We start from the raw sequence: 27,904 nt of genomic DNA, 5'->3' as shown, positions 1-27,904 counted from the left end.
TACTAGAATAAATGGAGGCAGTTCATTCAATTCGTTAACGCAAAGTACAAAATGCAAAACTCATCGCTACCAACTAACCGAAACGCCTAACGGACCGGTGGCTATACATTGTGGCATTCTCCCCTTGCACAATCTCATAGTTATCCCATCAAGGCAAAACATTACTCAGCACCTCACCCAAAACCTAAGCCCGACGAACGGGCACGTCGAAGATCTCGTTTCTCCAGGTTCCCGCCAGAGTGCGATACTCATCGCCCTCTTCGATAGCCTCCTCCGCCCGTAGCGCCTGCTCGTTCCACACCTTGACCAGACTGCCGGGGGCGTACACTCCCCGGAACACACCCTCACCCGGCGGCTCCAGTCCAATCCGCGCTTCAACGTCGGTCTCCGGCAGCGCCTTCAAGCGAGCCAGCACCGCCCGCACGAAGCTGGCCAGATCCTGCGGGTTGGCGATCCGGGCCGCCCGCAGCCGTTCGCGGGCGAACACCAGCTCCCGGTTCAGGGCAAACGCCGCCTGCACGATCTTCTCCGCGATTTTCTTCTCGAGCACTCGACGCACGAGGTGCTTGAGGAAGGGCTTGGTCAGCCAGAGCAGCCACTTCCACCGGCTGCGATGCACCTTGTAGTCGAGCTTGTGGATTCGAACGCGGACCCCGCGCAGGGTGAAGATCTGTTCCAGCCTGTCTCGGCCGACTTCGATGTCGAGTGAGATGTCAACCCCGCGCCTGTCCAGGAAGAAGCTGGCGACACCTTCATCGTTGAACCGCAGGAAGGGCCCAGAATGGGTCCGGATCCAGTACCCGAACTCAGACGCGCTGATATTCAATCCGTTGATGGTCGCCGTCAATGTGGTTTTGATGTCGGTGGCGGTCCGTTTGGAGTGCTTCTTCACGATATCAATATCGTTGCGTGTGGTCATGTGCATCCGATAGGGAAGAAAGGACGAGTAGTTAACCGTATGGCCCGGCTCAAGGATCAAGCTCTCCAGCAGCAAGTCAACCTCGGGCGCGGAGATCTCCAGGCGAGGGATTGGAATGAATTGCACCGTACGAAGAACCAGGGGCAGGAAACATTCGAGCAAGTCTGCCGGCAGCTGACTCTCGCGGCTATGATAGGCCTCCCAAATATCCTTGTACAGCTTCTGGGTTGCATTGGTTAGATTGGACACTGCTTTGTCGCTGGGCACCGTCCGCAGAGCTCGCTTGGCCTGGACCAGAAAAGCATCGACGTCCTGCCTGAACCGCGATTCAGTCTTGACCTCCTTAGACTTTTCCTTGAGCTCATCGAATTTCTCCTCCGCATTGTCAAAGAAGTTAGGATCAGTCAGCATCTCCTGGACGACGGAGCCGGTTTCCGAGAGGAACTTCTCAAACTCAGGGTCGGAGTTTGCATGCTGCAACACCGTCTCAAAGCGCTTCTCCAGGGCCTTCCATTCTTCGGCATCACCGAACGATTGCAACAAGATCCAAAAGTGCTGCATCGCCTGCTTGAGGTCTGCATTGACGTCGACATCTTCTTCCGCCGCCGTCACTACATCCGACGCAGCGTTCACGTAGGCTTGAGCATACCGACGAACCAGCTGGCCCAGGGTTGAGATCGAGTCCGAGTAGTCCGTACGATCCTTGAGCTTGAGGACGGTCCGCTTCAGTCGGTACAGCAGAGCCTCTTTCTCACGGCCGGCTAGGTGCTCCTTTGCACTACTGACCGCATCTTTGCCGGTGCGAGCCAGGCCATTCCCGGCAATCTCAGCCACCTCAGTCGCTTCGTGTCGCAGGTCCTCACCCGTTGGAGTATGGCCTTCATCTGCACCTGCACCCTGCACCGCTTTGGCCTCCTCCTCGGACGGTTTCAGCTGCTCGCCAATCTGCTGAGATGTGCTGGACAAGGAAAAGGCCGTGTCGGAAAAGATCTGCCGTCCAACAGTGGTCAAATCATCCACGAAGAGACGGAAATCGGAGTTTGTCAGCAGGAGGCTTCCCACGGTACGTAGACTGTCGTATGCTGCGGCCGTAGAGTTAGCTCCCATCTTGACTCTACGGAAAACGTCCATGGCGTAGAAAAAGAAAAAAAAGTGAGATGTGTACTGACCTGCTTTGGTATCGGCTCTCGCCCTGCTCTGGCGGGCCTGCTGCTGGATCTTGTTAGGGTCAATCGAGGCGCGAGATCGCGCCAGACGCCACAGAAATTCCTGCAGCTTGTCATCCTCGTTCTTCTCCTTCAGGAATTCGATGAAGACCTGAATCCACAGGCGACAATCGCGGATGATCTGACGACCCACGGAGCCCACATAGTGAGTCTGGGCGGAGAGCACATCCGAAGCCAGCAGGGTGCGGAGATTGACAATCACCTGTTCCGTAGAAGGCAGGTAACCATCCGAGAGTGCCCGGATCATCTGGTAGGTGTGTAATTTCTGATGCAGGCGACGCTGGAGGGTTGTGTCCTCCTCATAGCGAGGGAGGAGGGGCTCGGTCTCCCCTTGCGGCATGGTTGCGATGGGTTCAGCAAACACGAAGAGTAGATCTACTTGCTTGTAGAGAGGGAAAGAGGGAGGTGGGGAGATGGATGTTCGATACCACCGCAGAGTCCCTGATTCAAGGGATGATGAAACGGAGGGAGTTGTAGGGAAAGAGGGGAAGCGATGGCAGCAGCTCCAGGGTTGGCTGATTCCTGTTGCATGGAATCATCATCGATCACGGGCTGGTGGTCCAATCACTCTTGCGTCACCGCGCCCTTTCCTCGCCGCTTTATCAGCAAGCCACGTGACCTGTCAGTCGGTATCTTATCTCTCTTATCGATAAGGCGGTTTTCTGGGGTGGTTCATCTCAAATCCTTGATCGGAAGAGTTAATCCCATGGTTCTTGACAGCCCTGAAGGTCAGTATCATGGCACAATCCACTCATCTCAGCAGTCAGCTGACTGAGAGATACTCTGCAATGGCCACCCCGCTTGGTTGTGGTCGAGCTACCATCCCGTCCGAGAAATTCACCCTGAACACCACTGCGAGTTTGTTCCCATTTGCCTAAATTATAAACACAGACTGAACTCGAGACAACACGACGGAGAGCACATCACGTAAACAAGCAAAGGAAACCCCTGCCGTCACTTGTCCGCAAGCCAGGAAATAAATCCCTCTCTGTCACAGGAGTTTACAGGGTACGAGAGAGCCACCCGAGGAAAGATCAGTAGGGAAACCATGGAATGACGGGGTCCTGTCCGTGCAGCGCTGCAAGGCAGATCGTCAGGTGTACTCCGTACAGTGCTGTACGAAGCACCGCATACAGGGTAGGGGTTCAAGGTGACAGCCACCACAACCAAGCTGTACACCTCCGTCATCGCGTCGCGCATACCAGAGGCCGATCAGAAAACAATAACAACAACGCAATGAGCGATTTATTTTTCACTGAGGTGGGAGAGTGGGCGAGCAGTATGTTTAGTTAGCTACCTTACGAGCTGCCGCATACTTGCAGATTCCCTGGCTGGTTCCACAAAACAAGCCGAAGAGTGATGATGGACAGATAGGTTACCAGTCGGGAATCCGTGATGCAAATCGAATCTTGCTGAGTTACTGGGTTCCTGAAAGACCTCTCATATGAGGTATATATTGGAACCGCACGAAGGAATTTTCCTCCCATGAGAAATCCAATACAGGGCGAAGAAACGAATGATCAGCAGTGATCAAGCTTTGTGACCCATGCATCTTGAATCCGGGGGGGGGGAAAGGGCGAAGGAAGGGGAGACGACGACGACCTGCTCAAGTGGGTAAACCCGGTTGCGGTAGGGATAGCTATCTGCAACATGGCGTGGAGAGGGAACCTAGGGATGTGCTTTGTCCATCTCGCCTACACATTCAGCCTGAAGTTTGAACCTTGAAAAGTGAGGGGACAGGTGATTTTTCACCCCGAGCGTTGGGAATGAAGGTCGACGGAGTAACCCGTTGCCCACTCACTAGCTCCTGAATAACTTCGCCCTACACTGAGCTTCCCATAGAAAAGAGACCAGGGTTTTAGATCTGCAGGCGTCTCCATCGGCTAAGCCGCCAATAGCTCGAGCAGGGTAGGCGGTGACGAGAGCAAATGCCGCGCGAAGCTGGGTTGAACTTTTTGATCCATGATGGGATCCTGATGGAGTCGATGGAGTCGATGGACCGTCGCACAACCCGAATCTTTATCGTCGCCCAAGACGCAATCTCCTTCAGATTTATAATAAGAACGAGGCTCGACCTGGACTGTGGCTACTGCCTGCCACGAACAATGGATTCCATCGGAAGCAGCACGGTTCAAGCGTGTTAAGATTAATTCTAGTGCGATTATAGTATGATTGTAGTGTGAAAGGACTCAAAGGAGGGACTTTTGCAGGACCGAGTCAAGTCTAACTGGTGTAGGCCAAGCCATCCGAGCCTAAAATGGCCACATCTCACCCGAGACTTTGCTATTTTGGAGACGGGCTGACTCAGCTGCTGCTTACTGCATCGGATATTTCCATCGGTCGGGACCGATCGGCGCGGCAAACAACTGAGTCTGCGGCTGGTGAATGCCATTGGACAGCCCATGTGTGGAATTTGGAGTATTACTCATTATATTTGGTCATTACTCAGTATAGTATAGTTGGAGAAGAATTTGGGGGAGGGGGGAGGGGGGCAACACGCAAACACACAAATTTATTCGCGCATTCTGCTCGTCGATATTGATGCGTTCCCCTTGTTCGTGTGCCCAATTGTAAAGCCTGCATGCAGAATTGGATGTGCCAGTAGACAACTCCGTACGAGTTACATACCTATTGTCTGCAGTTCCTGATGACAGGTGTTTTAGTGGAAGTTTGACTGCCGAGCTGTTGTGCTCATTTTGTGTGTGTGTGTGTGTGTGTGTGTGTGTGTGTGTCGGTACCTGCAGCCAGATGAGGAGAGAAAACCAGAGAGCAAATCTCAGTGCGCAGTGATGAGGAGAAACCCGGGCCGCGTTTGCTGCGGGGAATCCAGAGATTCGCATCCGGTCCAGAATCCTTCCTCAGGCAGTTTAGCTTGGGTTTTGTGTCATGGTGACTGTTGGACTGTTTGATGTTTGGGGAGCCTGAAATTCTGCCACATGAGTTGGTGGTGGAGATCCACTTCGGGACCCTTTTGGGTCTATTGCTGCTTTTGGTTTAGTTTTCCCGATGTGGAGACATCAGAGGCAGAAAAAAAAAAACGAGGAAAAAACGAAAAGAAAAGAGAAAGGAAAAATGAGAAGCAGAAAAAAAAGGATCGGGAAAGGTATATCGGGATTGGACCGAGATGGTCTATGTACAGTCAAGTAGCTACGTACCTAGCTAGGTATTCATCCATCTATTCACCACCTATTCACTTTTTATCCACCTCAATTGTGGTGAAAATGCGAGAATATCCTCAAGAATGATCATCAACAATCCATGCAGGATTCGATACGAGTACTGTAACTCAACTCTGTTTGTCACGGAGTCCGGAGTCTATTGTTGGCGAACAACAAACCTCGCTTCGACAGACTGACAAGTACATCGTATACTTCAGTCTGCTACCTATCAACTCCCTGCCATCTGCAATTCCCAACAATCAATGGAATCCTCCACCACGGTGCATACGAAGTGCATACGGAGTACTGTGTAGAGCTTTACTCCCGTACTCTGTCCTACAACGTAGTCGTTGTCCTGGTGTCGAAGAAATACCGCATATTTTTCAGTTGACAGTCTCAGCTCCATTTTCTCCTTTCCAATCTGGACACGTTTATTCGCCTGCATTTACTCCGCATTTGCGCTGCATTCGGCGAAGGCTCCCGTTCCAAGCTTGAAACCTTTCTCCATACCCGGACTTCCACGCTGTCTCTACCCAATCCTCTTCGCACCCGACGCTCCCCAAAGCTTCGTATCCCCCAATTTGATCCATTACACCCATTTTATCTCCATTTTCGACCGGAGCCAGGCCCCATCTTTCCACCCGATCGAAACGGTTCGCTGCCATGCACCCAACGTGACCCGATACCCACCGGACCGGTCCCGGTCGCCCTTACTGGCCCTTTGCCTCCCGATTCTTCCCGATCGCTGTCATCCCTAAAACAATATCCCCTGGTCCTGGTTCATAGTTCTGGCGACGGCCTCGTCAGAAGATCACAACTACCGTGCGCGCTGACTGACCTGCTGTGGTTGAACTTCGGAATGCGGTGGATTTTGACTCAGGGGCGCTCAATGCGTTTAGTGCCTCAAGGACTTAAAGCCAGACGGCCTGTCGCTTCCTCAATTCGATTGACTCGGTCATCCTCATCCATCTCCGTTTCCTCTTCTTCCTCCTCCTCCTCTTCTTCCTCCTCTCGCATTGTGACCTCGCCGGTTGGTATTCGTTTGAAAACTACTCTCGCCACTTCACAGCCGTCCACCATGGCTCGCTTTCCCGCACAAAGCCGACCCGTCCACGCGACTTCCTTCGTCAGCCATCCCGCTCCCGCGTAAGTAAAATCTTTCTGGTGACAACTCCATGACACCTGGCAGATAGGCCTATCTCCATCGATCGTGCAACAATGAAGAAGAAGCAGCAGCAGCAGCAGCAGCAGCAAAACGGGAGCACACAAATCGAGCAGAGCAGTGGACTAACCATGGCCTCAATTAGCGAGTCGTCTAACTTCGACACCGCCAACCCTGCCTACATCCGCAAATATCTCCGCACCTATGGCTTGACGCCCCCGCGTGCGGAGTCATACGAGACTCAGAAGACTCGCTGTATGTGCAACTCGGCCTCTGGTCGCGCGACATCGCTAACAGGCTCGCAGGCCTGGCTCAATTGGCTCTGAAGCAAACTGTTATCGACAAATTCCTTTACCTCAGCACTCTCCGCAAGAATAATGTCCACCTGTTCTACCGTCTGGTCACGGATCACCTCAAGGTAAGCTCGGAAAGCGACGTTGTGGACGAAAACAACCCGTTGACTCACATGCTTTTAGGAATTGACTCCCCTCATTTACACCCCTGTCGTTGGAGAAGCTTGCCAAAGATGGTCTGAGATCTACCAACAGCCGGAAGGTGAGTCATCCCTGGATCCCTGTCCACGACGTGAAACCGGGCGCTAACGATGCACCCCGCAGGCATGTACCTGAGCTACGAGGACCGGGGCAACTTGGCTGCTGTCATCGCCAATTGGCCCCAGCCCAACGTCGAGATCACTGTCATCACCGATGGTTCCCGCATCCTTGGTCTCGGCGACCTTGGCATCAACGGAATGGGTATCCCCATTGGTAAATTGGCGCTGTACACCGCATGTGCCGGTATTCGTCCCGAGGCTACTCTCCCCTTGACTCTGGATCTGGGCACCAGCAACAAGGCTCTCCGGGAAGATCCGTTGTACATGGGTAGTCGACGTGATAAGGTCACCCCCGATGAGGAGCGTGAGTTCATGGACGAGTTGATGACTGCTCTGACCGAGCGCTGGCCTGGGTAAGTCATTCCGTCTGGCTGATACGGAAGAGCGACGCTAACATGAACTGCCATTAGTATTGTCATCCAGTTCGAGGACTTCAAGAACCCCTTCCCCGCTCTGGAGCGTTACCGCGACGTTTACACGTGCTTCAATGACGACATCCAGGGTACTGGAGCTGTCATCCTCGGTGGTGTGATCAATGCCGTCAAGCGCTCCGGCCTTCCCTGCAAGGAACACCGTGCTGTCTTCTTCGGTGCTGGCAGTGCTGGTGTCGGTGTTGCCAAGCAGATCGTCGACTTCTTCGTCCGTGAAGGCATGACCGAAGATGAGGCCCGCGCCTGCTTCTACCTGGTTGACACCAAGGGTCTCGTGACTGCTGATCGCGGTGACAAGCTCGCTGACCACAAGGTCTACTTTGCTCGGACCGACAACGACGGTCTGCAGCTGAAGACCCTTGAGCAGGTTGTTGACCACGTGAAGCCCACTATCCTGATGGGTCTTTCCACCATGGGCGGTGTCTTCACCCCTGAGATTCTCCGCAAGATGGCCGACTGGAACAAGAGCCCCATTGTCTTCCCTCTGTCCAACCCCTCCTCCAAGTCTGAGTGTGACTTCGAGACTGCTATCACCAACACCGATGGCCGGGTGCTTTTTGCGTCTGGCTCTCCCTTCCAGCCGATGAGCTTCACCAACTCCGCCGGTGAGACTCGCACCTACTACCCCGGCCAGGGTAACAACATGTATGTCTTCCCTGGTATCGGTCTGGGTACTATCCTCTCCAAGGCGGTCAAGGTCACCGACTCCATGATCTATGCCTCGGGTGAGGCTCTCTCCAAGGCTCTGACGGCCGAGGAGATCGACAATGGTCTCCTCTACCCCGACTTGACCCGCATCCGCCAGGTTAGCGTTGTTGTGGCGCGCAATGTGATCCGTGCGGCCCAGGAAGCCAAGGTCGACCGCGAGACTGCCCTGCGCAACATGGATGATGCCACTCTGGATGCCTGGATCAAGGCCCGTATGTACGATGCCCACACGGAAGTTCTGTCTTTGGAGCGGGAAGTTGGCGCCATTCTGTCCAGCCTGGGTGGAAGCGCCTTGTCTCTGCCTGGCCTGAGCGAGGAGGCTGAAAAGAATGCTAAGCTGTAAATGGCTTTTCCTTGTTTGTCTTTTCATCTTGTGCATCCCTGGATTGACCAGGTTGCTTGACTTTGGAGCGATTCTTTTTTTTTTCTCACATGTCATCCACTAGCTGGATGGATGCATTCTTCTTGTATACCCCCTTCTTGCACCGCTTCCATGCCCCATTTAATGACGAATTTGTGTTGGATCTTACCGACTTCGGACTCGGATTGGTTAGCTTAGATACTGTGAGTGGGTTTTCGGGTTGGGTAAAATTCATGACTGCACAATGTTCCAGACTGTCCATACATTTTTCACAAGATCGGAAGGAGTATTCCAGAACAGGCGTCTCTCGAACCTCGGCTTGATTATTTTGCTCAAAGCTCCCATGTGATGCACCGTAGTCACACTCGCGATCGTATCGCCTCATCCGAGGGAGGAACCTCTTGACTCATGGTGCGAGGGGTTTGATTAGTTATCCTCAGCTTTGTACCCCGCAGCATGATCGTGGCCACGACGGCTTGTATTGTACAACTGCACACGTGAAAATGGAGATGCGGGGAAAAGCCATGCAGCAGCGCACATCCACCCGTGACCTCATTCAATCCTGGCCAGCAGGCCCAGCTGCCAGTAGGGTCTCGTGGCAAAGAATCCAGATTCATCTAGACCGGACCAGATGACCACCTCTTCTGGTTCTTTTCAGCCCTGCCACCTTCAAATAAACTTTTCCTCTGATGGCTGCAGGGTGCACCCTCCCCGGGGCTAGTCTCGTGGAGTCGTGGTCCACGCTCCTGCCTGACAGCTCAGGGATAGTGGACCTCGGGATCTCGATGCCGAGGAGATCATTGGTCCGTCATAGTGGTGACTGGAAGTGGAAGATGTTGCGTTGTAACTTAGTTGTTTCTGCGGTGAGGAGAAATGACCGTCGGGATATGTACAGGACGTACTGGGCTGGGTGACTGGGTGACTTGGGCTCGGGAGGAAATGGCCCGGTGTACAGGACGTGGTGGTCTTCGGCTAAGTCTGCTCCGGGGGAGAGTTCTCCGGTTGTCCGAGATGGTTGAATTTAGTTTAGTTTCACTCACGCCTTGAGGGGTGCGTTGTTCGGTGAACGGGTTGTGGATTGGACTGGTGGGAGATTGGAATGGTGTTCGTTTGTTTGGTGGGCGGGTGGGATAATGGTATTTACGTGCAGGCTACAGTGTACTTTATGGACTGTATGTGTTGAATTCTACTGTCTACTTGTTGCGTTGGTTGGGGTTAGGGTTGACGGCGCAGCCCGATTTTCTGGGTATCTGCAACAATTTGGACAGTACTGTACTGTACTCTGTCTAGCATCTGTAGTGCTCCATCAATCAGTAGTCACAAAATACTTAGAGAATCTGTACGCAATAGATACACTCTTCGTGTCGAGGCCTGTCCTGTACACCGGAGAATCGTACCTTCTAGCGCACGAAGAAGGTCGTGAACGGGGCACCAATGGATCCATAATCTAACTCCCCCACAAAGAACTTATCTTCCAGGGTTCGTCATCTTTCCTTCTTCCGGTATACACCTCGTGGCATGATTGATTACCCACATAACTACTAATCAATTTTCAGTTCTGCTTGATAAGCATAAGCCGAAGCATAAGCTTAAGCCTAAGCATTCTGCAAGCCAAATCTTGGCTTTTGTTAGTCCGGTGTCTCCACCTGCCCGTCCGTGTGCCTCGGTTCCGAATATTTTGCCTCCGTATATTTCGGCGGCTTTTCTCCTTTCCTCTTGCGTTGGTTTGTGTTGGAAAACCTATAGACATCCGCTTTGATCGCCAACATGCCGTCGGTTTTGAGTGAGCCCGTGAAACTGCCGTGTGGCCTGGTGCTGCCGAATCGGCTGGCGAAGGTTCGAGAGTCCTTCCTTCTTGTGGCTGTCTGGGTTTTGTGGAGTGCTTACGATGACTGAGGGTGGATAGGCAGCGCTCGCCGAGTCGCTGGCTGGCTCGCAGAATACGATCACCCCGACTTTGTTGAAGGCGTATGAGCGATGGGGGCAGGGCGGTTGGGGGGCGATTCTTACTGGTGCGATTGACTCTCCATCCCTCCAGCGTCTACAATTGATCTCTGACCCCGTATACAGGCAACGTCCAAGTTGACATCGACCACATGGGCCAACCCTTCGACCCGGCCCTCCAGGGCGAATACACCGACAAGACCGACCCCGCCATGCAGCCCCTCCTCGCGAGCTGGGCCTCCTACGCCGCCGCCATCCAGCAGCTTCACGGCACCCCTGCCATCGTCCAGCTGTGCCACCCGGGCCGCCAGTCGGCGCGGTTCGCCGGCCGTCGCGGCATGTTCGCGCCCACCCTGGCCCCGAGCCCGATCCCCCTGCAAATGGGCGGCGACGGCTTCCTCGCGCGCTGGATCAGCCGGTTCCTGTTCCCGGCGCCGCGCGAGATGGACCAGACGGACATCGACCGCGTCGTGCGCCAGTTCGTGGACGCCGCGCGCGTCATGGCCGATAGTGGGTTCTCCGGTGTTGAGTTGCACGGCGCGCATGGATATTTGATTGGTTTGCCTCCCCCCCCCCCCCCCCCGCCGCCCCTTTGGACCGTGGATTTGGTGGGTGAGCTTGCTGACTGGTTGAGTTTAGATCAATTCTTGAATGCGAAGGTTGGTGGCATTTCTTTCGGGCAAGGGGCAGGGTACCCAGGGAGTGTGGACTGACTTCTTCAGACGAACAAACGCACCGATGCGTACGGAGGTAGCGCCGAGAAGCGCGCGAAATTCGTGCTGGACATCATCCGTGCGGTTCGCGAGGTGGTGCCCCGCGAGTTCGCCGTGGGCATCAAGCTAAACTCGGCGGATCACAGCTCGAGTACCTTCGAGGAGACGATGATGCAGATCCAGTTGCTGGTGGAGGCCGGGGTGGACTTTTTGGAAATCAGCGGGGGAAGCTATGAGAATCCGGAGGTGAGTCTTTTTTGACACAGTCTTTCTCGTTGCGCCTTGCCTTTCCCCAATTTTCCACCTCCCCAGGTTTCCGCCTCCGCGGAGAACCGTACTAACAAGCGAGGGCAGATGATGGGCCTCGACGCTGCTGCTGCTGCCCCCAAGAGCGAACGCACCCTCGCCCGCGAGGCGTTCTTCCTCGACTTCGCCCGCGAAACCCGCCAACGGTTCCCCGATCTGGTGCTGATGCTGACCGGTGGGTTCCGGACCCGCGCCGGTGCCGAGGCGGCGGTCCAGCAGAATGCCTGCGATATCATCGGGCTCGGGCGTCCTGCGGCCATCGATCCGGATCTGCCCAGGTTGTTCCTGGACGACGGGCTGGAGGAGGAGAAGGCCCGGTTGGTGCTGGGCCGGGTGCCGGTGCCGGCGTTGGTGCGCTTGCTGCCGTTCAAGGGTGTTGGCGCGGGGTTGGAATCGGTAGGTTTGATGTTTTCCGGAAGAACGATTTGGGAGAAGTGTGCTGACGACTTGCTTTCAGAATTACTATGCGGCGCAGATTAAGCGGTTTGCCATGGGATTGAGGACTATTAGTCCGGGCGTTTAGGGTGCATTGTAATTTTGATGCGGTGTATAGTCGATGCATGGATGGTTGACCAGAGGCGTAAATAGATGTATAGGTCACACGACTGTTTGGGTTCAGTTGTTTGATTGATTATGGATGAAATCCAATGGAGCAGTGATGGTTAAGCTGATAGTGTCCCTGCAGAAGTAGAGGGGGGCCGTGTCATAGTGTAGAAGTCGACTTGATGAAAATGAATATGTGTAACCACTACTGAAGAGTCGATGACCATAAGATTTGAGAAAGCCAACTAAGTCTTCGATACAAAAGAGAAGAATAAAAGAATTGACATTGAGATGCCCGCCCCGTATAGTTAGTTGAAGTCTTACCGCCAACACACCGCCAAGCCCTCTCCCCCCCAAATTGAACCGGCAATATCCCCACCGCTCATCCCAAATTTTCTCCTCATCACGCAGAAACCCATCACCACCATTATTAAATAACTAATACCAAACAACGTATACCTACACCTACAAGTACACCTATCTCCTCAACTTCCCGAGAAGACACCTTTACAGCCCCGAGAAGAAAACCCCACCAGAACGAAATCATGGTCCGCGCCCTCAAGCACCACGAGAAAAAACTCCTCCGCAAGGTCGACTTCCATACGTACAAGTCGGACAACAACCACCGCGAGTCGACGATCCGCACGCGCTACCACCTGCAGGACCCGCTCGACTACCGCAAGTACAACAACCTGTGCGGCTCGCTGCGGCAGCTGGCGCACAAGCTGAGCGAGCTGGACCCGGCGGACCCCGTGCGCCGCAAGCTCGAGGCCGACATGCTGGACAAGCTGTGGCGGATGGGGATCCTGAAGCAGAGCCGCGAGCAGGGCGCCGGGCTGTCGCGAGTCGAGCACGAGGTGACGGTGTCGGCGTTCTGTCGGCGGCGGTTGGGCGTGTTCATGGCCCGCTCTGGGATGGTGGAGAATGTTGTTGCTGTAGGTTTTTTTCTTTTTCCCGGCGGGGGGTGGTGGATAGGGGGGATAGGGCTGGTTGGTAACCGATTGCTACTGGTGCTAATATCTGCTGCAGGCCAACACATTCATCGAACAAGGCCACGTTCGGGTCGGAACGGAGGTCGTCACCGACCCCGCGTACCTGATCACCCGCAACATGGAGGACTTTGTGACCTGGGTCGATAGCAGCAAGATCAAGCGCACGATCATGAACTACAGGAATAAGGTGGATGATTTCGATTTGTTGTGATGATGATGTGATGATACCCTTGAGGAAAGAATGGTGTTCTGGCGTTATGATTTTTTTTTCCGTATAAAAAGTTGGGGTGATTGATGCTTGCTGTCAGTCTTATCTGTATAAAACATAATCCCAAGACAGGTTGCTACAGTACTGCAGTCCAGGTGATGTAAGATTTGCATTAACCAAGCAAAAAGTAACGATTGACAATCTATGGGTATCAAAATATCGACAAAATAAAGGCTAGATGGAATCAATCACTCCGGAATATCCATTCGGAACCGTCGCACACTCCCCTCGTAATTTCCCTTCCCGTCTTTCTCCTCGAAAAATGGCATCCGACGAGCCCGCGACTGACACCATTTCGGCGCCACTCGCCGCCAGAATCCCCGCATCCCGCTGCTCGCCTTGTCGATCTTCTCGTACTCCCGGCGGCGCGTGGACGGCGAGGTCCAGTCGATCACGGTCACGGTTGTTTTGGGTGTTGTCGTCGTCGTCGTGACTTCATCGGTATAGTCCCATACCGGGAGGGTGGATGCGCGGACGGGGGTCTTGAGCACTTCGTGGATTGAGATCGGCGAATGATCACCGCCACCGCTGCCGCCGCCGCTGCCCCTTGCGTTGGTGTTGGTGTTGCTGGTGGTCGTCGCGTTGGAGCTGGTGCTGGGGGAGCGCTGATTGCGCGGGGTCAAAGGGGGTATCGATTGTTGTTGTTTCTGTTGCTGCTGCTGCTGGAATAGTCGACAGGATTCACGATGCAGGGCTAGGAGATCCTCTCTGCGGGTGGTTTGGTCGGTGATCGGGGTGATGGAGACCGCGGTGGCGGTGCGACGGTGCTGCGAGTAATGAGAGCTGCTGTGGCGGCTGTGGAGACTGCTCTTGCGATGACGGGATGTCGAAGAAGAAGACGACGACGATGATGAGCTTATGGTTTTGGTACTTGTGGTTGTGGCTGCAGGAGACGATGGCGACGGGGTTCGTCTTCTTTTGGGCGCGGCGATGATGCTGCTATCCTCCAAAGCATGAGGGGCACCCATACACGGCGATAGGCTTATCTCGGTGACCTCCAGTGTCGGGTAATCTTTGATAGTCGTTGGCGGGTTCACACCGGGTGAAATATACGTTCGCTCTGGGCCTGGGCCAGGGCGTGAGGGTATAGACATGTCTTGAGGGAAGGCGGGATTTCCTTGTGAGAAAGTAGTTGGGGGCTGTTGACATGTGATTTTTTTTTGAATCGTGAGGATGACGGCCCAGCCGATGCACACGCATGCCCCGAGGAAGAGGAGGGGGTGGGACTTTAACAAGCAGGGATCATCTTGGCAGCTGGTTGATGTACTCGAGTTGGTATGTGTGGCGGTTATCAGCTGGTGTCAGGGTCGATTAGGTTCTGAGAGGGGCAAGTCAGTCGACCGGCGATCAATACGAAGAGAGAGAATGAAAGGGTCAATCAGACTGACCTGTGAATGTACTGGTATACTAGATAAGTACCTTCACTACTCAGAACCTCTGAAGGTAAATGAAAGACTGACAATAGAACAATAATGAAAGACTGAGCGTGAGGTTAAAGAAACAAGAACAAGAACGAGAACGAGAATGGAAATGCCTGAGAATCTGTAGTGTTGGGAAGGGGAGGGGGGTTAGGTGGTAGTACTTAGGTTTTAATCTATTCTAGACCCCATTTTGCCCTTTTGCCCTTTTTCCTCAAGTTCCCTTTACCCTCCCGAACGCAGGCTGCATTCATTCCAAGCGGCAACCCAAACCAGTTTAACCGCCAGGGTTGCATTGAAGCGTCAATTTTCCCCTCGAGTATCCGTACTTAACTCGATGCAGTGCAGTCCAGTGGGGGATGCATGGATCGGCGGCAAGGAACCACCAGACTTGAGGGATATGATCATTATTGATCGTACTGAGTATTGTTGATTTGTCGATTGTTCTTCTACATAAAGAGTAGTACTACGTAGTCTGGGAGGGGAACGTTCTCCATAACTCACCCACTGAACCTGTTCTTCCCCTTCCAACACAGGTTCTTTTTTCTTTTTTCTCTTGCCCACTGCGGGGCTTTGTAAATCCCCCCTCCCCTCTTTCTTCTTTCCCCCCTGCATTGAGTGATCACTGATCAGTATTATTATTCAGGAATCTCGACCTGACCCTTAGACTAAGTGGTGGTTAGTGTGCCCCCACTTGGAATTGGCTTGCTGTCAGCCAATCTTCCCTCCCACGGTCCCGCTGCCGTCCTCGAGGCCTCACCGCCAGTTACCTTTCGTCCCTCTTCATTCACACTTCATGGTTTTCTGCACATAGTCTGTCATGAGACTGCGTTGTCTCGAACCCTTCCTTATGAAGCTTCTTCTCCTGACATGTCAACACGATCCTCTTGCAGTCTCACATTCCGTTGTGGAATGGTAGACATCACCCAGACTCGACATGACTGCATCCTCCACAGTGCGTGGGGTGCGAGACATTCCTTGGACCAAGTCTAGATGCCTGACGTGACGTGATTAGGGAATGGTTCTGGCACCTGGCCCGAGTCCGTGAGTCAGTTCACGCAGAACCATGGATTGACTTCGAACTAAACACCTAATCGGCACTATAGAATCCACATCGATCGCTTACTATCGCCAGTTTTCCCAGCAACAGCCAACATGATGACATTTCTCTCAACCACCGCGCAGTGGTACAACCCCGGATAAACCCCGGAAATTCGGGCGGCTAGTACCTTGGCACGCTCAATCTCTTTTCCTTTTGATAAGCGATAACGGACAGGTCGAAGTATTGTTCTCCTGCATATGCTGCGTCTCAACGGCAGACACGTGGACTGGCAGCTTCCTCTTCGAGGTACAGTATACTAATGTGAGGCGTCATAGCCAGTTCTCCCTCTTTCAAGATCATCCTCACCCCCCTCGCCTCGACTGCAACGGCCTTTCCCTGTTTGTCCACATCAAACACAAACTCGTCGAGCCCAACGGCTCCATACACAAAAGCGTCCACAAGGAACCAGGTCGCGCATGCTCGACTGAACGGACCAATCCCATCGACTCCCAAACTCAAATCCCGAAAGACCGCCCGGAAAGACACCCGCCCTGGTGCCTTCAGTTCGGTCGGATACAGCCGCACGCTGAGATCCGTAATAGACGCGCCCACAAGCAATGAAAGTGTGTTAAACATATCGTTGCCCTCATTGAGCCATGTTTCGACCTTCAGTCCAGGGCCGTCATCCGTGGTGATGGTCAAGGAGGATGAGGAGTTCCTCGCAAAATAGGATCCCACGAATCTCGGGATCGCCTCCTCTTTCGCCGCTTCGTCGAGCGCGGGAAGAAGCGAGTTTGCAAGGAGATCGGACAGATAGGCAGTCGTCCAATGTGTGTTTGTGCCGGCTATCAGTATGGTGAAGCCGACCTTGTGGTCTGGGGACAAAGCAAGCATGGATGAGTACGATCCCAGATCTCCGGCTTTGGCGTAGAGATCGACCACTCGTGAGGAGGGAAACGAGTAGATCTCCCAAGGCGCCCCGACGGCCAGGCCTAGTGAGGACGTGTGACTAGCCGGCTTTAGCCAGCGTCGAGTGAGGGAGCTGGAAAGTAGCCGGCTGTCAAGAATGGCGCGGCCAAGGGTGGCCACGTCCTTGGTCGACGAGTAGAGGCCACCGGTACTGCAGGCGGTTAGCACGGTCTAGTGATGGAGCAGATGCACGAACGGTGTCTCATCGCCGAGTGAGTAGGTCCACCACGTGGTCTCTACATCGCCGGGAATGACTCCAAGTCTGTCCGCTGGCTTGTTGTAGCTGGAGCGGGTGAGGTTGAGCGGGCGAATGAGATCCCGAGACAAGAGCGTCTGGTAGCTTTGACCGGTCATTGCTTCCAGTGCGTATCCCAGTATCTGGAATGCTGCATTTGAGTAGACAGGTGTGGACGCAGTCGGAACGACGGGGTGTCTCTTCAAGAAGCCGTCGAAAAATCCTAGAATTATCAGCATTTTCCATCTGGAGTAGATGGAAGGCTCACGTTTTCGATCACAAGGCCTGCCTGGCGTACCGCATGGGGGGAACTCGGCTGCCGAAAGCTCAGGAAGGCCAATTGCACTCGGATCAGGCAGCAATGTGGCTAGATCAACGAACCCGTCTGTGCATGTATGAGTGTGCAAAATAGCGATGGTTCTGTGCAAATACAGTCACTCACAGTCTCGCGATACCCCTGCTAGGTGACTTGCCAGCTGCCCGATTGTCACCTCCTTCCAGCGCACTGAATCAATTTCATTCCCAGGTGGATTGGTGCTCATTCTTCGGATCTCTGGGACATACTTTGCCACCGGATCGCGAAACACCATATCCCCTCGTTCGATGAGCATCAACAAGATTGTCCATATTTTTGAGCCACTACCAATGCGAAACACGGTATCCTCATTCACTACATTAACTCCTACAGAAGTGTTGACATTTGGAGCGGTATAGTAGGATTCGAAAAGGGGTTCCGCGTCATTCGTCGAAAAGACTTGGATGGCAAACGATGTGGTGTTAGGGTCAAAGACGTCATTGAGAGGGGACGTTCCTGCTATGGCTGCCTCGAGAGCCGAGGAGATGTTGTTCTTTGCGGCGAGGAATGCGCTGCTTGTCGAGAGTGCTCTCGGGGGCGGCAAGATGGGTCCCAGAAGCGGACAATAATCTGGTGATGCGGCGAAAATCAAAGGGGAAAGAAAGGCAAGCAACGACAGAAATAAATCCATTCTGGCTTGGAAATGCTAATGATCTTCCGATGTCAGGCTTCCCGTTTGTTCCATTAGCCGAAATTGGAATCAGGGGGCATCGAGGACCCCCCCCCTCAGCTATATACCGGTGGTCAATTGGGTTTATTGGATGAGCATTTCTCTGCCGTTCATTCTCAAGCACCCCGCTATATTGGCTTGGGGTTGATAGTCTGTCCGGATGCGGCCCCCAATTGACTGGTCACAAGGATAGCCTCTTTGATGGGAATCAACCTCAAGACCAGAATCTGACATTCAAACCGCGCCGCCAAGAAGGTGAAGATAGCGGTGAGTGGACTGGTGCTGGGATGAGGCCATCTAACATCTCTCTCAGATTCCATGCTTCTGGGTCTGATTTGATGCCTCATTGTTTGGGGTCGTTGTGGTGGAAGTTGCAACCGGATGATACATGTCGGAAGGTGAGTCCGTCTGGAAGCAAGAACCACTCATCGATTTTCCCTACCGCATCGGCCCTTTTTTCGTAGACTCATCACATTGACTTCGATGAAGTTGTTCAAGGTCAATCTGATAGACTTTATCTAGTCGAGGCAACCCCAGCAGATTGGGTCTGTGGTGCTTGGCTCTTGGACATTGTACAGGCACGTGGCTTGGCGATGCGCATACCCAACCCAATCAGCACCAAGGAGCCTACCCTTTCATGACTGACCCAGCTCATCAGAAATGATATCATTGCAATATTGCAGTATGCACATCAATGGACGAATGCAACAATACCCAGAGCTGTGAGTTTTCCGTGGCATCTTATGAGGTGGGGTGTTCATGGGACAATTAATTCTGGGGATTGCTTCACTGAGTTGCATTAGTCCAGCCCCAATTGGAATCGGCTGTTTGACCTTGTAGAATCCGTGTACCTGGTGATCTCATGGTTGGAATAGCCAGCTAGCTGTGGGCTGATGCCCACATTGACGGGTCAGGAGTCATCACACTCTTGTGGAGAGCGGAGCTCGTGATGTGATGGAGCAATAGCTATTGGGTGCAATGGTCTTTACGCAGGGACCAAGGGCTAGCTCAGCGGAGCAAGGCATCAGGCTGATGAGCCGTTGATATCGAATAACATGCCAGTTTCTTGTTGTTAAAGAAGGTCTTTCCATTTCCCTGACAAACTCCGAGGAGTTGCGAGTATAGTATGCCACCGTTGCTCCACTCATTGATCAGCTCACAGTCTGTCCTTCTCCTTCTCTTCATTTTCAACGGTAGACCTCCTCGCCAGCACTAATGTCGAGCTGCTGACATCTCGCTGTAACCGTGGAATAAGAAGCTAGTCAGGGTCGGTGTCCCTCTCTCGACGGTGCTTCGTTCAGGGCTCAGGGAGAGAATGGCTGGGAGGGCATGTACATGTACTGTAGATTGGTTACTTTTGGCCAGTGATCTTCAATCCTTAGGGGCCCTTCGTAAGGTATTTTCATTGACTACAGCGGTGGATGGGTTGTTCCTTGATTGGGAGGGTAGAATCTGCGTTTGTTTGCTTTGGCTCGAATCCGAGTCGGGACTTGATCGAGTCTGTCTTTGGGTAGGTAGGCATTGGTATTAGTGGTTAGGCGAGGATGATGTTCCTAGGGGGGAAAATTTCAGGAACTAGCGAATCTTCCGTATCTGGATTAGGGGGGACTCGCTGCCTGTGACAGTGGATTCGGATCAGCAATCATAGCATCATAGCATCATAGTTTCAAGGATAATCTAGGACCCAGATACCTACCACAGGAACCAAGATGCCAATTTCCTTGGCATGGGGCCGCAAGGAAGACGGGAGGGAATCATGGAACTTGGAAGAGGATGGAGGACCGACAGGCTCCACAGCGGAGTAGGGGAGATGTTAGATTGTCTCCCTCGGCCAGGCAGCCAGACAGAAAGAGGGAGACTGAGTCCGTCCAGTTCGTTGTTCCCCCCCTGACGGCCCGCCCCATCGGCTCGTCCAGCCGCCGCTGCTAATTTAGTGCGGGTCGCGATTAATTTAACAACAACGCCAAAAGCACCACCACCAACTACAATGGACTCGGGCCCCTTTAAGGACTCACTTACTTCGTCTCATAAGAATCTTGTTTGGCGGCGTGCTTCTAAGCCAAGATCCCGTACCGGATGTCGCACCTGTCGGTAAGTGATGCACACCGAGTCACTATACAGTACATGCAAGAAGTAATTTGACTATCCGCTGTCACTCGGCTGACGCATTGTCAACAGAGCGCGGCGGATCAAATGCGATGAAGCGCCCGGATCATGCCAGCGCTGTACCTCCACAGGCCGAGTCTGCGATGGATACGAGGTGCAACGACTGCCTCTACCCCCGCGTAGAAAGACAGCAACTGTCTCTCGAATTCCTGCCCCGGTTCCAACCGGCTTTCGCTTCACAACCACCACAGATGAGATACGCTGTTTCTCGTACTTTCAACATTGTTCGGTCTCTCATCTGATTGCCTCGGTCGATAACCCTCTATGGGAAAAACTCGTACTCCAGATGAGTTACAATGAGCCGGCCGTGTACCATGCGATCGTGGCTCTGGGCTCAATCCATCAGAATCTGGAGAAGCATGGCTTGCCCAGGCCTGGAAAGAAGTCTGATAGCACTTTAGAGCGTTTCGCAATGGAACAGTCCCTCAGATCCTTCTCTATGCTCACCCAGCGCCGTGCTTCGCAGGATCCGGCCCTGCGACAGGTGGTCCTCATCTGTTGCTTGCTTTTCACCGTGACTGAACTGCTCTGTGCACGCCCGGAAACCGCGAGTGTGCATCTAGCAGGTGGGCTGAGAATTCTCCGAGAACTCAGAGCACAAAGGTGCGCGCACTCGCCATGGGAACAGCAGACCACCCTAGAGACGTATCTGCATCTTCAGAGTCAGTCCTTTTTCATGATGGGTGGGCCAATCCTGACGAGCGATCACGAGATAATCCATGAGATGCCGTATGAGGACCATCTATCTACCTTCACCACCTTCCACGAGGCCCAGCGCGCATTCGGACCCGTATTCAACGCTAGCTGCGGCTTTCACGTAATATTTTGGAAGCAAAGACAAAAGATCCCGGCTGCAGAGTCCTACCAAGCCAGCTTGCTCTCCCCAACACGCATTCTTTCATGCTTAAATCGGTTCCTGCAACAGCTCGAGGCGTTTGTGGCGCAGCCATCTACCCGCCTCGGTACGAAGGAGAGGCGGGGTGTGCAGCTGCTAAGAGTCATCACGCATGGACAGATCGTAGGTGTCAAGAGCAGCCTCTTGCTTAGCAACGATCTCTCCTTGCATTCCCTCATGGAGGATTTCGTGAACCTGCACCGAATGCTGAAAACGACATTGGACCAGATAAGGGACCGCCCGCTAATCAGCCTCGGAGTTGGTCTTACCCCCGTTTTTTTCTTCTTGGCTCAGTGTCCCGACTACGAGATCCGCTTGTGGGCTATTGATAGTCTACTGTCGTGGCCGCATTGTGGCGGCTTTTTCAACTCGAAGCAGATGGCTCAAGTGGTGCTTCAAGGGATGAAGACTGAGCTGAGAACGCTGAGAGAGAGTTGTCCACTCCGTGTGGACGGGGTGGTGGGTTTCTTTAATAAGGAGGACGGGTCATCATTTGCTCGAATCCTGTACTCGGGGGAGAATGGGGCTACAGAACGGTTGGTGAGGCTTGATGAGTAGTTACGTAGATGTCAGGACTAGGCAAGTATTTGTTATTCATGATAGCTGTAGCTGCTCCATCTGTAGCTTGTAGGAGTGTGCCTAGACTACGTCTACTTTGATCTTCGCCCCTTCCTTTATCCCTCAAAAAGTATTGATTTCTGCATTACTGGATAACTCTTGAATAAAGATGAGACTACATCGTCATGCAAGGCGCAGGCTCTCAACGCTGATCTTGTCTATTTGCGTACTTGTGATCAAGTGCTAGTTCTTGCTGCGTGCCAGCGGCATGCTCGGCTTAGCGTATCATGACTCTCAAATTCATCTGGCTTATGATTGGAATATGCTCAAGAATTACTGCTGGTAGTTGACTGCTCGACCGACTCTGAGCGCCACATGTTGCCGTCTTCGTTGCTGGTTCAATGGGGTATATTTTGATCCTGTGTCTCTCTATCTAGAAAGGTATCCGATTCTAGCCCCAAAAGATCATTCGTACTGAAGTCCCTACATCCAGATCTTGCATATCTCCCTCACTGCCTAACTCTACCGACACATTCTCTTCAGTGGTGTACAACGTCTTCGAGGCGCGAACAACAAGCGATGTCATCTCTCAGTCACTTTTTCGCCGTAATGTCGATGCATCCACATCATTGGCAGTAGAAGATCACATGGACGACTATTCTTAGATTCTTGCTCTATCGCGCTCACGAGGAAAGCAAACAGCAAGAAATTCCTGTATCTTAATTATAGCTCTTCCTAGCTTGAGAACTTTGCTTGCGCGGCCGAAGGAAAGCCTCCGGTCGAGGTGCTCGGAGATAGACAGCCCGTCGTGGTTGGACTGGAAGTTGGTTCCTGCCTGTAGTACCCAGTTAGTAGTATTCTGCTGGATGTACAGGACAGGAATAAAAAGTCAATCCCTGGTTCGAAATCGGTGCAAGGTCGGCGCTTAGGGCGACCCCAGCAAGAAGAAAGTATTCCGTAACTTGTGTGACCCTTCGATGGTTACTGCCGCTGAAACGCCTTTGCAACCTCTCACCATCCTTCCATTATTGTTCTCACCCCCTCAAACTCTTCCAGACCAGCCTCGCCTTGAACCTTTCCTCCAGCTTCCCATATTCTCTACGAACTACGTACTCGATGGGCCAACAAGCGTCCGTCCCCCAGCCCGGGACACACATCCAGGTCATCGGCGCCGGGCTCTCGCGCACGGGAACCGCCTCCTTCAGCGCCGCCCTGGAGATTCTTCTGGGCGGCCCCATCTACCACGGGGGTACCCAGACGCTGATGGGCCCGCCCACGGAGATCGTCTCGTGGAAGCGGATCCTCCAGAACTGGCTGTCGGGCGACCACGCTACCACGCTTGCCCTCCTCCAGACCCGCACCGCGGGCTACGCCGCCATCACCGATGCGCCCGCGTCGCAGCTCGTCCCCGAACTCCTCGAGCTCTACCCGGACAGCAAAGTCATCTGCACGGTGCGCGACCCGGACGCGTGGGTGCGGAGCATCCAGCAAGTCAGCTCGATCGTGCGCCTGTGGTTTCTGGGCGCCGTGCTGCTCCCGCTCCCCGGGATGCGGCACTTCATGGACTACAACTGGCTGCTGCAGGCGCAGTGGGACCGCATCTATCGCTCGCGCGACGTCGCCTGGATCTACCAGCTGCATCTGCAGTGGCTGCGCGAGGTCGTGCCGCCCGATCGCCTCATGCTGTTCGATGTCCGCGAGGGCTGGGAGCCCCTCTGCCGCGCGCTGGGCAAGGAGGTGCCCGACGTTCCCTTCCCCCGCATCAACGACGCCCAGGCGGCGGATCGCATCGCCGAGTACTACATCCGCCGGGGGCTGATGCGGTGGGCCATCCTGTTGGCTGTGCTTGGGCTGGGGGGTTATTGGTTGCTGGGAAAGTAGTCACCATTCTGATTTGACGAGGTTGCATACTGGATGTACTGTACTCTACCACACTGTACGGTACTCGAGCCTGGGTGGGGATGCAACCGACGTTTCGTTTTTTTGTATTCGTATGTAGCAGGCTAAGAACCCAGAAATTAAGCTTTTGCTCAAGCTGCATTGACTTGCAAGCCACTCCCGCGACTTGAAAGTGTACTATTTTTACATGGGCTGGCTGATGAGTTTCGAGTTTCCATGGTTGGCAATCAAGGGGTCCTGTCAGCAGGACAGCATTCTCTCCCCTGATTGATGGATTGGGCTTGCACGGGAGAATAATTCCGAGAGAAGAGCTTCACGGCCGAATGCCTAGAGTTTCTGTCAGGGCAAAAGCTTATCCCCCACATTCCTGGTAGAGACGCTGCGGGTGCCAGCCCGTGGTTCCATGTGCTGCTAGCAGTTCCTGATTCTCTTGGTCCCTGCCCCTGCGTTGATCGATTTGATTCTCTGAGAGAACGAGGCAAGGAGAGGGAGAGAGAGAGAGAGGGAGAGAGAGGGGGAGGGAGAGGGAGGAAGTGAGGCGTATGGTTCTCTCTGGACGAAGGTAAGCTTGCTGCACCCGACTCTCTGCCATGTTGCTAACTTTAGTGTGGGTCAAACTTGCAGGTTACTATTCACAGTCGAACTCCCACCGCAGTCGACAGATAGCGTCGTTGGCATCGCACTGCCCATCCCCCGCTCCCTCGGCCGGCTCGCATCCGCTCAAACCTTACACTGAACAAGCTTTGCGACGTCTTCGCAGGAGTAACACCGGATGGCTCCATCTATCGAAGCCGAAGGCCCAAACACTCTTGTCTGCTTTCCCCCCCTCCACCCTCCCTCGACACCCTACCATGGCAGCCGGCCATCCAGCGAGAAAGTTTGACGTCAAACTCTACGTCCTCCAGCTTCCTGGGTCTTCTCAGGCACACATCCTGACAGCGTTCGCGACGACGTCAAGTCCTGGCATCGAAGCAAAACCAGCGCGATCCCTCGCTCGAGGCTCGAGAAATCTTTCTCTCCTACACATCTCTCATCTCCTAACAGTTCGTGTATCTTCTTGCCATCTTATGCATATCGTGTCTAGGTAGTGTTCATTTGTTGGTGTCTGTCTTTTCTTTCTATCTTCTTGTATGTAGGTTTCATTTGGTGTATCTTGTCCTTCCTATCTTTTCTTGTCTCCTTGTGTCTCTGTCTCATCTCGTTGGCATATTCTTATCTTTTCTGGGTTGTGTAATTTCTTCTAGATAGTTTCATTTGTTGCATCTGTCTTTCCTATCTTTTCTTGTCTCCTTGTGTCTCTTTCTCATCTCGTTGGCATATCTTTCCTATATTTTGTGTTTCGTTCTAGATAGTTTCATTTCTTGTATTTGTCTTTCCTATCTTTTCTTGTCTCATATGTCTCATTTGTTTGATTATTTCTTATTTCTTTGATCGTTTCATATGTCTCTTTTCTTACTATCTTCTTCATTTTGTGTATCTTCTATCTTTCCTATCTTCTATATCTCCTTGCCTGTGGTTTCATTTCTTGTATCTTCTGTCTTCTAATTTCATTTATCTCATATGTCTTATTTCGTTGTTTCATATGTCTCTTTTCCTTACTATCTTTCCTTCTTCATCTTGTTGTTTCTTTTCTTATTTCGTGTATCTCCTTGTATCTGGTTTCATATGTGCATCTTCTTGTCATCTTTCTTATCTATTCTATCTACTCTATCTGTTTTATCTGTTTTATCTCTTTTGGTTGTTTCACTTGTCTCATTTGGTTGATTTTTGGGAGTTAGGCGTTCTGTCTTTTCTGCTATCTTGTTTGATCTTTGTCATCTTGTCTGATCTTTTTCTATCTTGTCTGATCTGTTTGACTTAATTTTCTTTCCTAGGCCTCGGTTGGGTGGCTGGGATGGGCCTGGGACATCAGGCAGCTGTGCTGCCTGGTGTCTATCATCTCATTTGATCTACTTGTCATTTTCTGCTATCTTGTCTGATCTTTTCTATCTTGTCTGACCTGTTGAATCTAATTTTCTTTCCTAGGCTCCGGTTGGGTGGCTGGGACGGGCCTGGGACATCGGACACGTGAGTGTCTAGTGTTTGTGCAGTTTCGAAAGAGACTGGTAAGTCCTTCCTCTCAAGATTGTGCACTCGGCTAACAACATTCATTATGCAGACACATCTTGCTTACACACGCCTTGGCTGGGTGGACGGGACGGGCCTGGGACATCGGACACGCGTGTATGGCGTTTGAGGGCAGGCTTGCAAGAAACTGGTAAGCCATCTATCCTTTCTTGAGATGGAGCAGCTGACTGACTTTTATATATACGTAGACACGATAGACTGAACAGGCCTTGGCTGGGTGGACGGGACGGGCCTGGGACATCGGACACGCGAGTGTCTGGTGTGGTTAAGTGCAGTTTCGAAAGAAACTGGTAAGTCTTCTGAGGTTGCTAGCAACTATTGGTACTTGACTAACAGAGGTTTGCAGACACAGTAGTCTGAACAGGCCTCGGACGGGTGGACGGGACGGGCCTGGGACATCGGACACGCGGGCGTCTGGTGTTTGAATCTTGCTATGTATATTCGACAAGGAAAGTTCCCCTTCCTCTTTGACAGTATTCACTCGACTGATGGTTCCGTGCATATGCAGTCTGCCCAGGCCATGGTAGGGCGGCTGGGACGGGCCTGGGAACACTTAGCAGCTTAGGCTGCTGGGCGTTGTTAAGTGCAGTTCCGAAAGAAACTGGTAAGTCTTCTATGAGTGTTAGCAGCTACTGGCACTTGACTGACAAAGGTTTGCAGACACAATTTGCTTGCACAGGTCCTTGGACGGGTGGACGGGACGGGCCTGGGGCATCAGACACGCGTGTAGGGTCTGATGTCGATGATGTTCAAGTTTCATGATCAAACAGATGAGTGACCTCACCATAGCAACGAGAAACTGACTAATGGAGGTTCGTCGATGTAGTTTGACCAGGCCTCGGTTGGGTGGATGGGACGGGCCTGGGTCTTGGACACTGTAGCGTAGCTCTGGCGTCCATTCGGCGAGTGACTGTTCTGTCCAGTTTATGAAACTGTGCTAACACTTCTTGATAGTAGTTGTAGACTGGGCCTTGGTTGGGCGGATGGGACGGGCCTGGGTCTTGGACACTGTAGCGTAGCTCTGTGTCCATTCGGTGAGTGATGGTTGCATCCTCTCCATTGAGTTGAGCTAACTTCACTTTATAGTAGTTGCCTTGGCCTCGGTTGGGTGGCTGGGACGGGCTAGGGCGGGACACTGTAGCGTAGCTCTGTGTCCCTTCGGTGAAAGATCATGACACTCTTTGTTACAAGCTGAGCTAACTGTGGTCTATAGTAGCGTATACGGGCCTCGGTTGGGTGGTTGGGACGGGTCTGGGTCAAAGACACTGTAGCGTAGCTCTGTGTCGATTCGGTGAGTGCCGATCCTCTGTCTGGCTATGCTGAGCTAACTTTGCTTTACAGTATCTTCTGAACAGCCTTGGCCGGGTGGTTGGGAATGGGCTGGGATATACGACAAAGCCCATATGCGCCACTTCGTAGTTGTCTTGTGGCCATGGTTGGTGGTTGGGGCCGGAGACACGACAAAGCCCATACGCGACAACCTCAGGTCATGGCGGGCGGACGGGACGGGCCTGGGTTATGTAAATGTAGTTTTGCACTCCCTTGGTAAGTGCTCACTATCCTGACTGAACCTGGCTAACTTCAAGTTGTCTTGCAGTAGTATGTATATTGTAAAAGGCCCCGGTTGGGTGGTCGGGACGGACCTGGGATATATTTTTTGTTTCACTCATGGAATCAGGTTAGCTCGATGCTATTCTGTGCCCGTGGGTCAAGGTGTAAGTACCTTTCCAATGTTTGCATATTGACATGGCTCATTCGGCTGATCGATACAGGCGTACTTCCTCCCCCTATTGTTTTTCCTAGGCTCGGCGGGTGGCTGGGATGGGCCTGGGACATAGACGGTGGATTCACAGTCTATGTTTTATACTAATCCTGCTTTTCATTTCTTCATTCTGTTTGGTTCTTTTTTTCTTTTGTTTTTCTTTTTCCCTTTGTCTTTCCTTTCTTTCCTTTCTGCTTCTTTTTTCCATAGAAGGATAGTGAGTGGTCCCCTCTGGCAACGGATTAGCATACACTATTGACTAACTTATGTTTTAGGGTTCAAGAAGTGACAAATAAAGTAACCTTTTTGTGGCCTCGTACGAGGCCTGCACACCAGGTTTCCTGGTGTAGACGCTGCTGTCACTTCGAGAACGGGTGAGTGAAACAGCCTCGGTCTAGTGGATGTTGACTGACATCTGTTGATGAACAGGATACATAGTTTTCTTTTCTCGCTTCTTGTTTATA

The 27,904-nt window shown here is 52.7% G+C and overlaps 11 protein-coding genes across 11 annotated transcripts; 7 read left to right on the top strand and 4 right to left on the bottom strand.

Moving 5' to 3' along the window:
- Positions 1 to 6: 6 nt before the first annotated feature.
- BO95DRAFT_438835 (uncharacterized protein) lies at positions 7 to 2,688 on the bottom strand. The gene is made up of 2 exons (XM_025585605.1): positions 2,089 to 2,688; positions 7 to 2,001 (listed from the first exon to the last, which is right to left on the bottom strand). Exons 1-2 carry the CDS (start codon positions 2,483 to 2,485, stop codon positions 185 to 187), a joined length of 2,214 nt encoding a protein of 737 aa, XP_025446625.1. The 5' UTR covers positions 2,486 to 2,688; the 3' UTR covers positions 7 to 184.
- A 298-nt stretch (positions 2,689 to 2,986) lies between these two features.
- Positions 2,987 to 3,380, bottom strand: BO95DRAFT_221568 (uncharacterized protein). The gene has a single exon (XM_025581201.1). The coding sequence runs from the start codon at positions 3,343 to 3,345 to the stop codon at positions 3,100 to 3,102; it is 246 nt and encodes an 81-aa protein (XP_025446624.1). The 5' UTR covers positions 3,346 to 3,380; the 3' UTR covers positions 2,987 to 3,099.
- Positions 3,381 to 6,381: 3,001 nt separating this feature from the next.
- Positions 6,382 to 8,560, top strand: BO95DRAFT_352988 (uncharacterized protein; the record flags this gene model as incomplete). The annotated part of the gene is made up of 6 exons (XM_025582157.1): positions 6,382 to 6,449; positions 6,611 to 6,720; positions 6,771 to 6,883; positions 6,942 to 7,020; positions 7,083 to 7,431; positions 7,489 to 8,560. 6 exons carry the CDS (start codon positions 6,382 to 6,384, stop codon positions 8,558 to 8,560), a joined length of 1,791 nt encoding a protein of 596 aa, XP_025446623.1.
- A 555-nt stretch (positions 8,561 to 9,115) lies between these two features.
- Positions 9,116 to 9,559, top strand: BO95DRAFT_221466 (uncharacterized protein). The gene has a single exon (XM_025581200.1). The coding sequence runs from the start codon at positions 9,268 to 9,270 to the stop codon at positions 9,490 to 9,492; it is 225 nt and encodes a 74-aa protein (XP_025446622.1). The 5' UTR covers positions 9,116 to 9,267; the 3' UTR covers positions 9,493 to 9,559.
- A 786-nt stretch (positions 9,560 to 10,345) lies between these two features.
- On the top strand, positions 10,346 to 12,064 carry BO95DRAFT_459609 (NADH:flavin oxidoreductase/NADH oxidase family protein; the record flags this gene model as incomplete). The annotated part of the gene is made up of 7 exons (XM_025588666.1): positions 10,346 to 10,414; positions 10,485 to 10,590; positions 10,649 to 11,080; positions 11,162 to 11,181; positions 11,245 to 11,481; positions 11,590 to 11,937; positions 11,999 to 12,064. The coding sequence occupies 7 exons, from the start codon at positions 10,346 to 10,348 to the stop codon at positions 12,062 to 12,064; spliced, it is 1,278 nt and encodes a 425-aa protein (XP_025446621.1).
- Positions 12,065 to 12,498: 434 nt separating this feature from the next.
- Positions 12,499 to 13,421, top strand: BO95DRAFT_380681 (snoRNA-binding rRNA-processing protein IMP3). The gene is made up of 2 exons (XM_025583348.1): positions 12,499 to 13,019; positions 13,114 to 13,421. The coding sequence occupies exons 1-2, from the start codon at positions 12,630 to 12,632 to the stop codon at positions 13,285 to 13,287; spliced, it is 564 nt and encodes a 187-aa protein (XP_025446620.1). The 5' UTR covers positions 12,499 to 12,629; the 3' UTR covers positions 13,288 to 13,421.
- Positions 13,422 to 13,438: 17 nt separating this feature from the next.
- On the bottom strand, positions 13,439 to 14,864 carry BO95DRAFT_438830 (uncharacterized protein). Its single transcript, XM_025585604.1, has one exon. It carries the CDS (start codon positions 14,436 to 14,438, stop codon positions 13,533 to 13,535), a length of 906 nt encoding a protein of 301 aa, XP_025446619.1. The 5' UTR covers positions 14,439 to 14,864; the 3' UTR covers positions 13,439 to 13,532.
- Positions 14,865 to 16,071: 1,207 nt separating this feature from the next.
- BO95DRAFT_353001 (serine hydrolase domain-containing protein) lies at positions 16,072 to 17,994 on the bottom strand (the record flags this gene model as incomplete). Its single annotated transcript, XM_025582159.1, has 4 exons — positions 16,072 to 16,924; positions 16,970 to 17,231; positions 17,277 to 17,393; positions 17,451 to 17,994. The coding sequence occupies 4 exons, from the start codon at positions 17,992 to 17,994 to the stop codon at positions 16,072 to 16,074; spliced, it is 1,776 nt and encodes a 591-aa protein (XP_025446618.1).
- Positions 17,995 to 20,008: 2,014 nt separating this feature from the next.
- Positions 20,009 to 21,734, top strand: BO95DRAFT_478962 (Zn(II)2Cys6 transcription factor). Its single transcript, XM_025590071.1, has 2 exons — positions 20,009 to 20,124; positions 20,212 to 21,734. The coding sequence occupies exons 1-2, from the start codon at positions 20,021 to 20,023 to the stop codon at positions 21,650 to 21,652; spliced, it is 1,545 nt and encodes a 514-aa protein (XP_025446617.1). The 5' UTR covers positions 20,009 to 20,020; the 3' UTR covers positions 21,653 to 21,734.
- A 1,034-nt stretch (positions 21,735 to 22,768) lies between these two features.
- BO95DRAFT_449835 (sulfotransferase family protein) lies at positions 22,769 to 23,533 on the top strand (the record flags this gene model as incomplete). The annotated part of the gene is made up of 1 exon (XM_025587971.1): positions 22,769 to 23,533. One exon carries the CDS (start codon positions 22,769 to 22,771, stop codon positions 23,531 to 23,533), a length of 765 nt encoding a protein of 254 aa, XP_025446616.1.
- Positions 23,534 to 26,882: 3,349 nt separating this feature from the next.
- BO95DRAFT_221251 (uncharacterized protein) lies at positions 26,883 to 27,760 on the top strand. Its single transcript, XM_025581199.1, has 5 exons — positions 26,883 to 26,969; positions 27,020 to 27,223; positions 27,276 to 27,393; positions 27,451 to 27,657; positions 27,716 to 27,760. The coding sequence occupies exons 2-4, from the start codon at positions 27,054 to 27,056 to the stop codon at positions 27,514 to 27,516; spliced, it is 354 nt and encodes a 117-aa protein (XP_025446615.1). The 5' UTR covers positions 26,883 to 26,969; positions 27,020 to 27,053; the 3' UTR covers positions 27,517 to 27,657; positions 27,716 to 27,760.
- The last annotated feature ends 144 nt before the right edge of the window (positions 27,761 to 27,904 follow it).

Source organism: Aspergillus brunneoviolaceus (genome assembly GCF_003184695.1).
Source record: "Aspergillus brunneoviolaceus CBS 621.78 unplaced genomic scaffold BO95scaffold_6, whole genome shotgun sequence".
In the NCBI taxonomy this organism is placed as follows: domain Eukaryota; kingdom Fungi; phylum Ascomycota; class Eurotiomycetes; order Eurotiales; family Aspergillaceae; genus Aspergillus; species Aspergillus brunneoviolaceus.
Note: the sequence above shows the minus strand (reverse complement) of the source record. Positions and strands in the feature narration are given on the sequence as shown.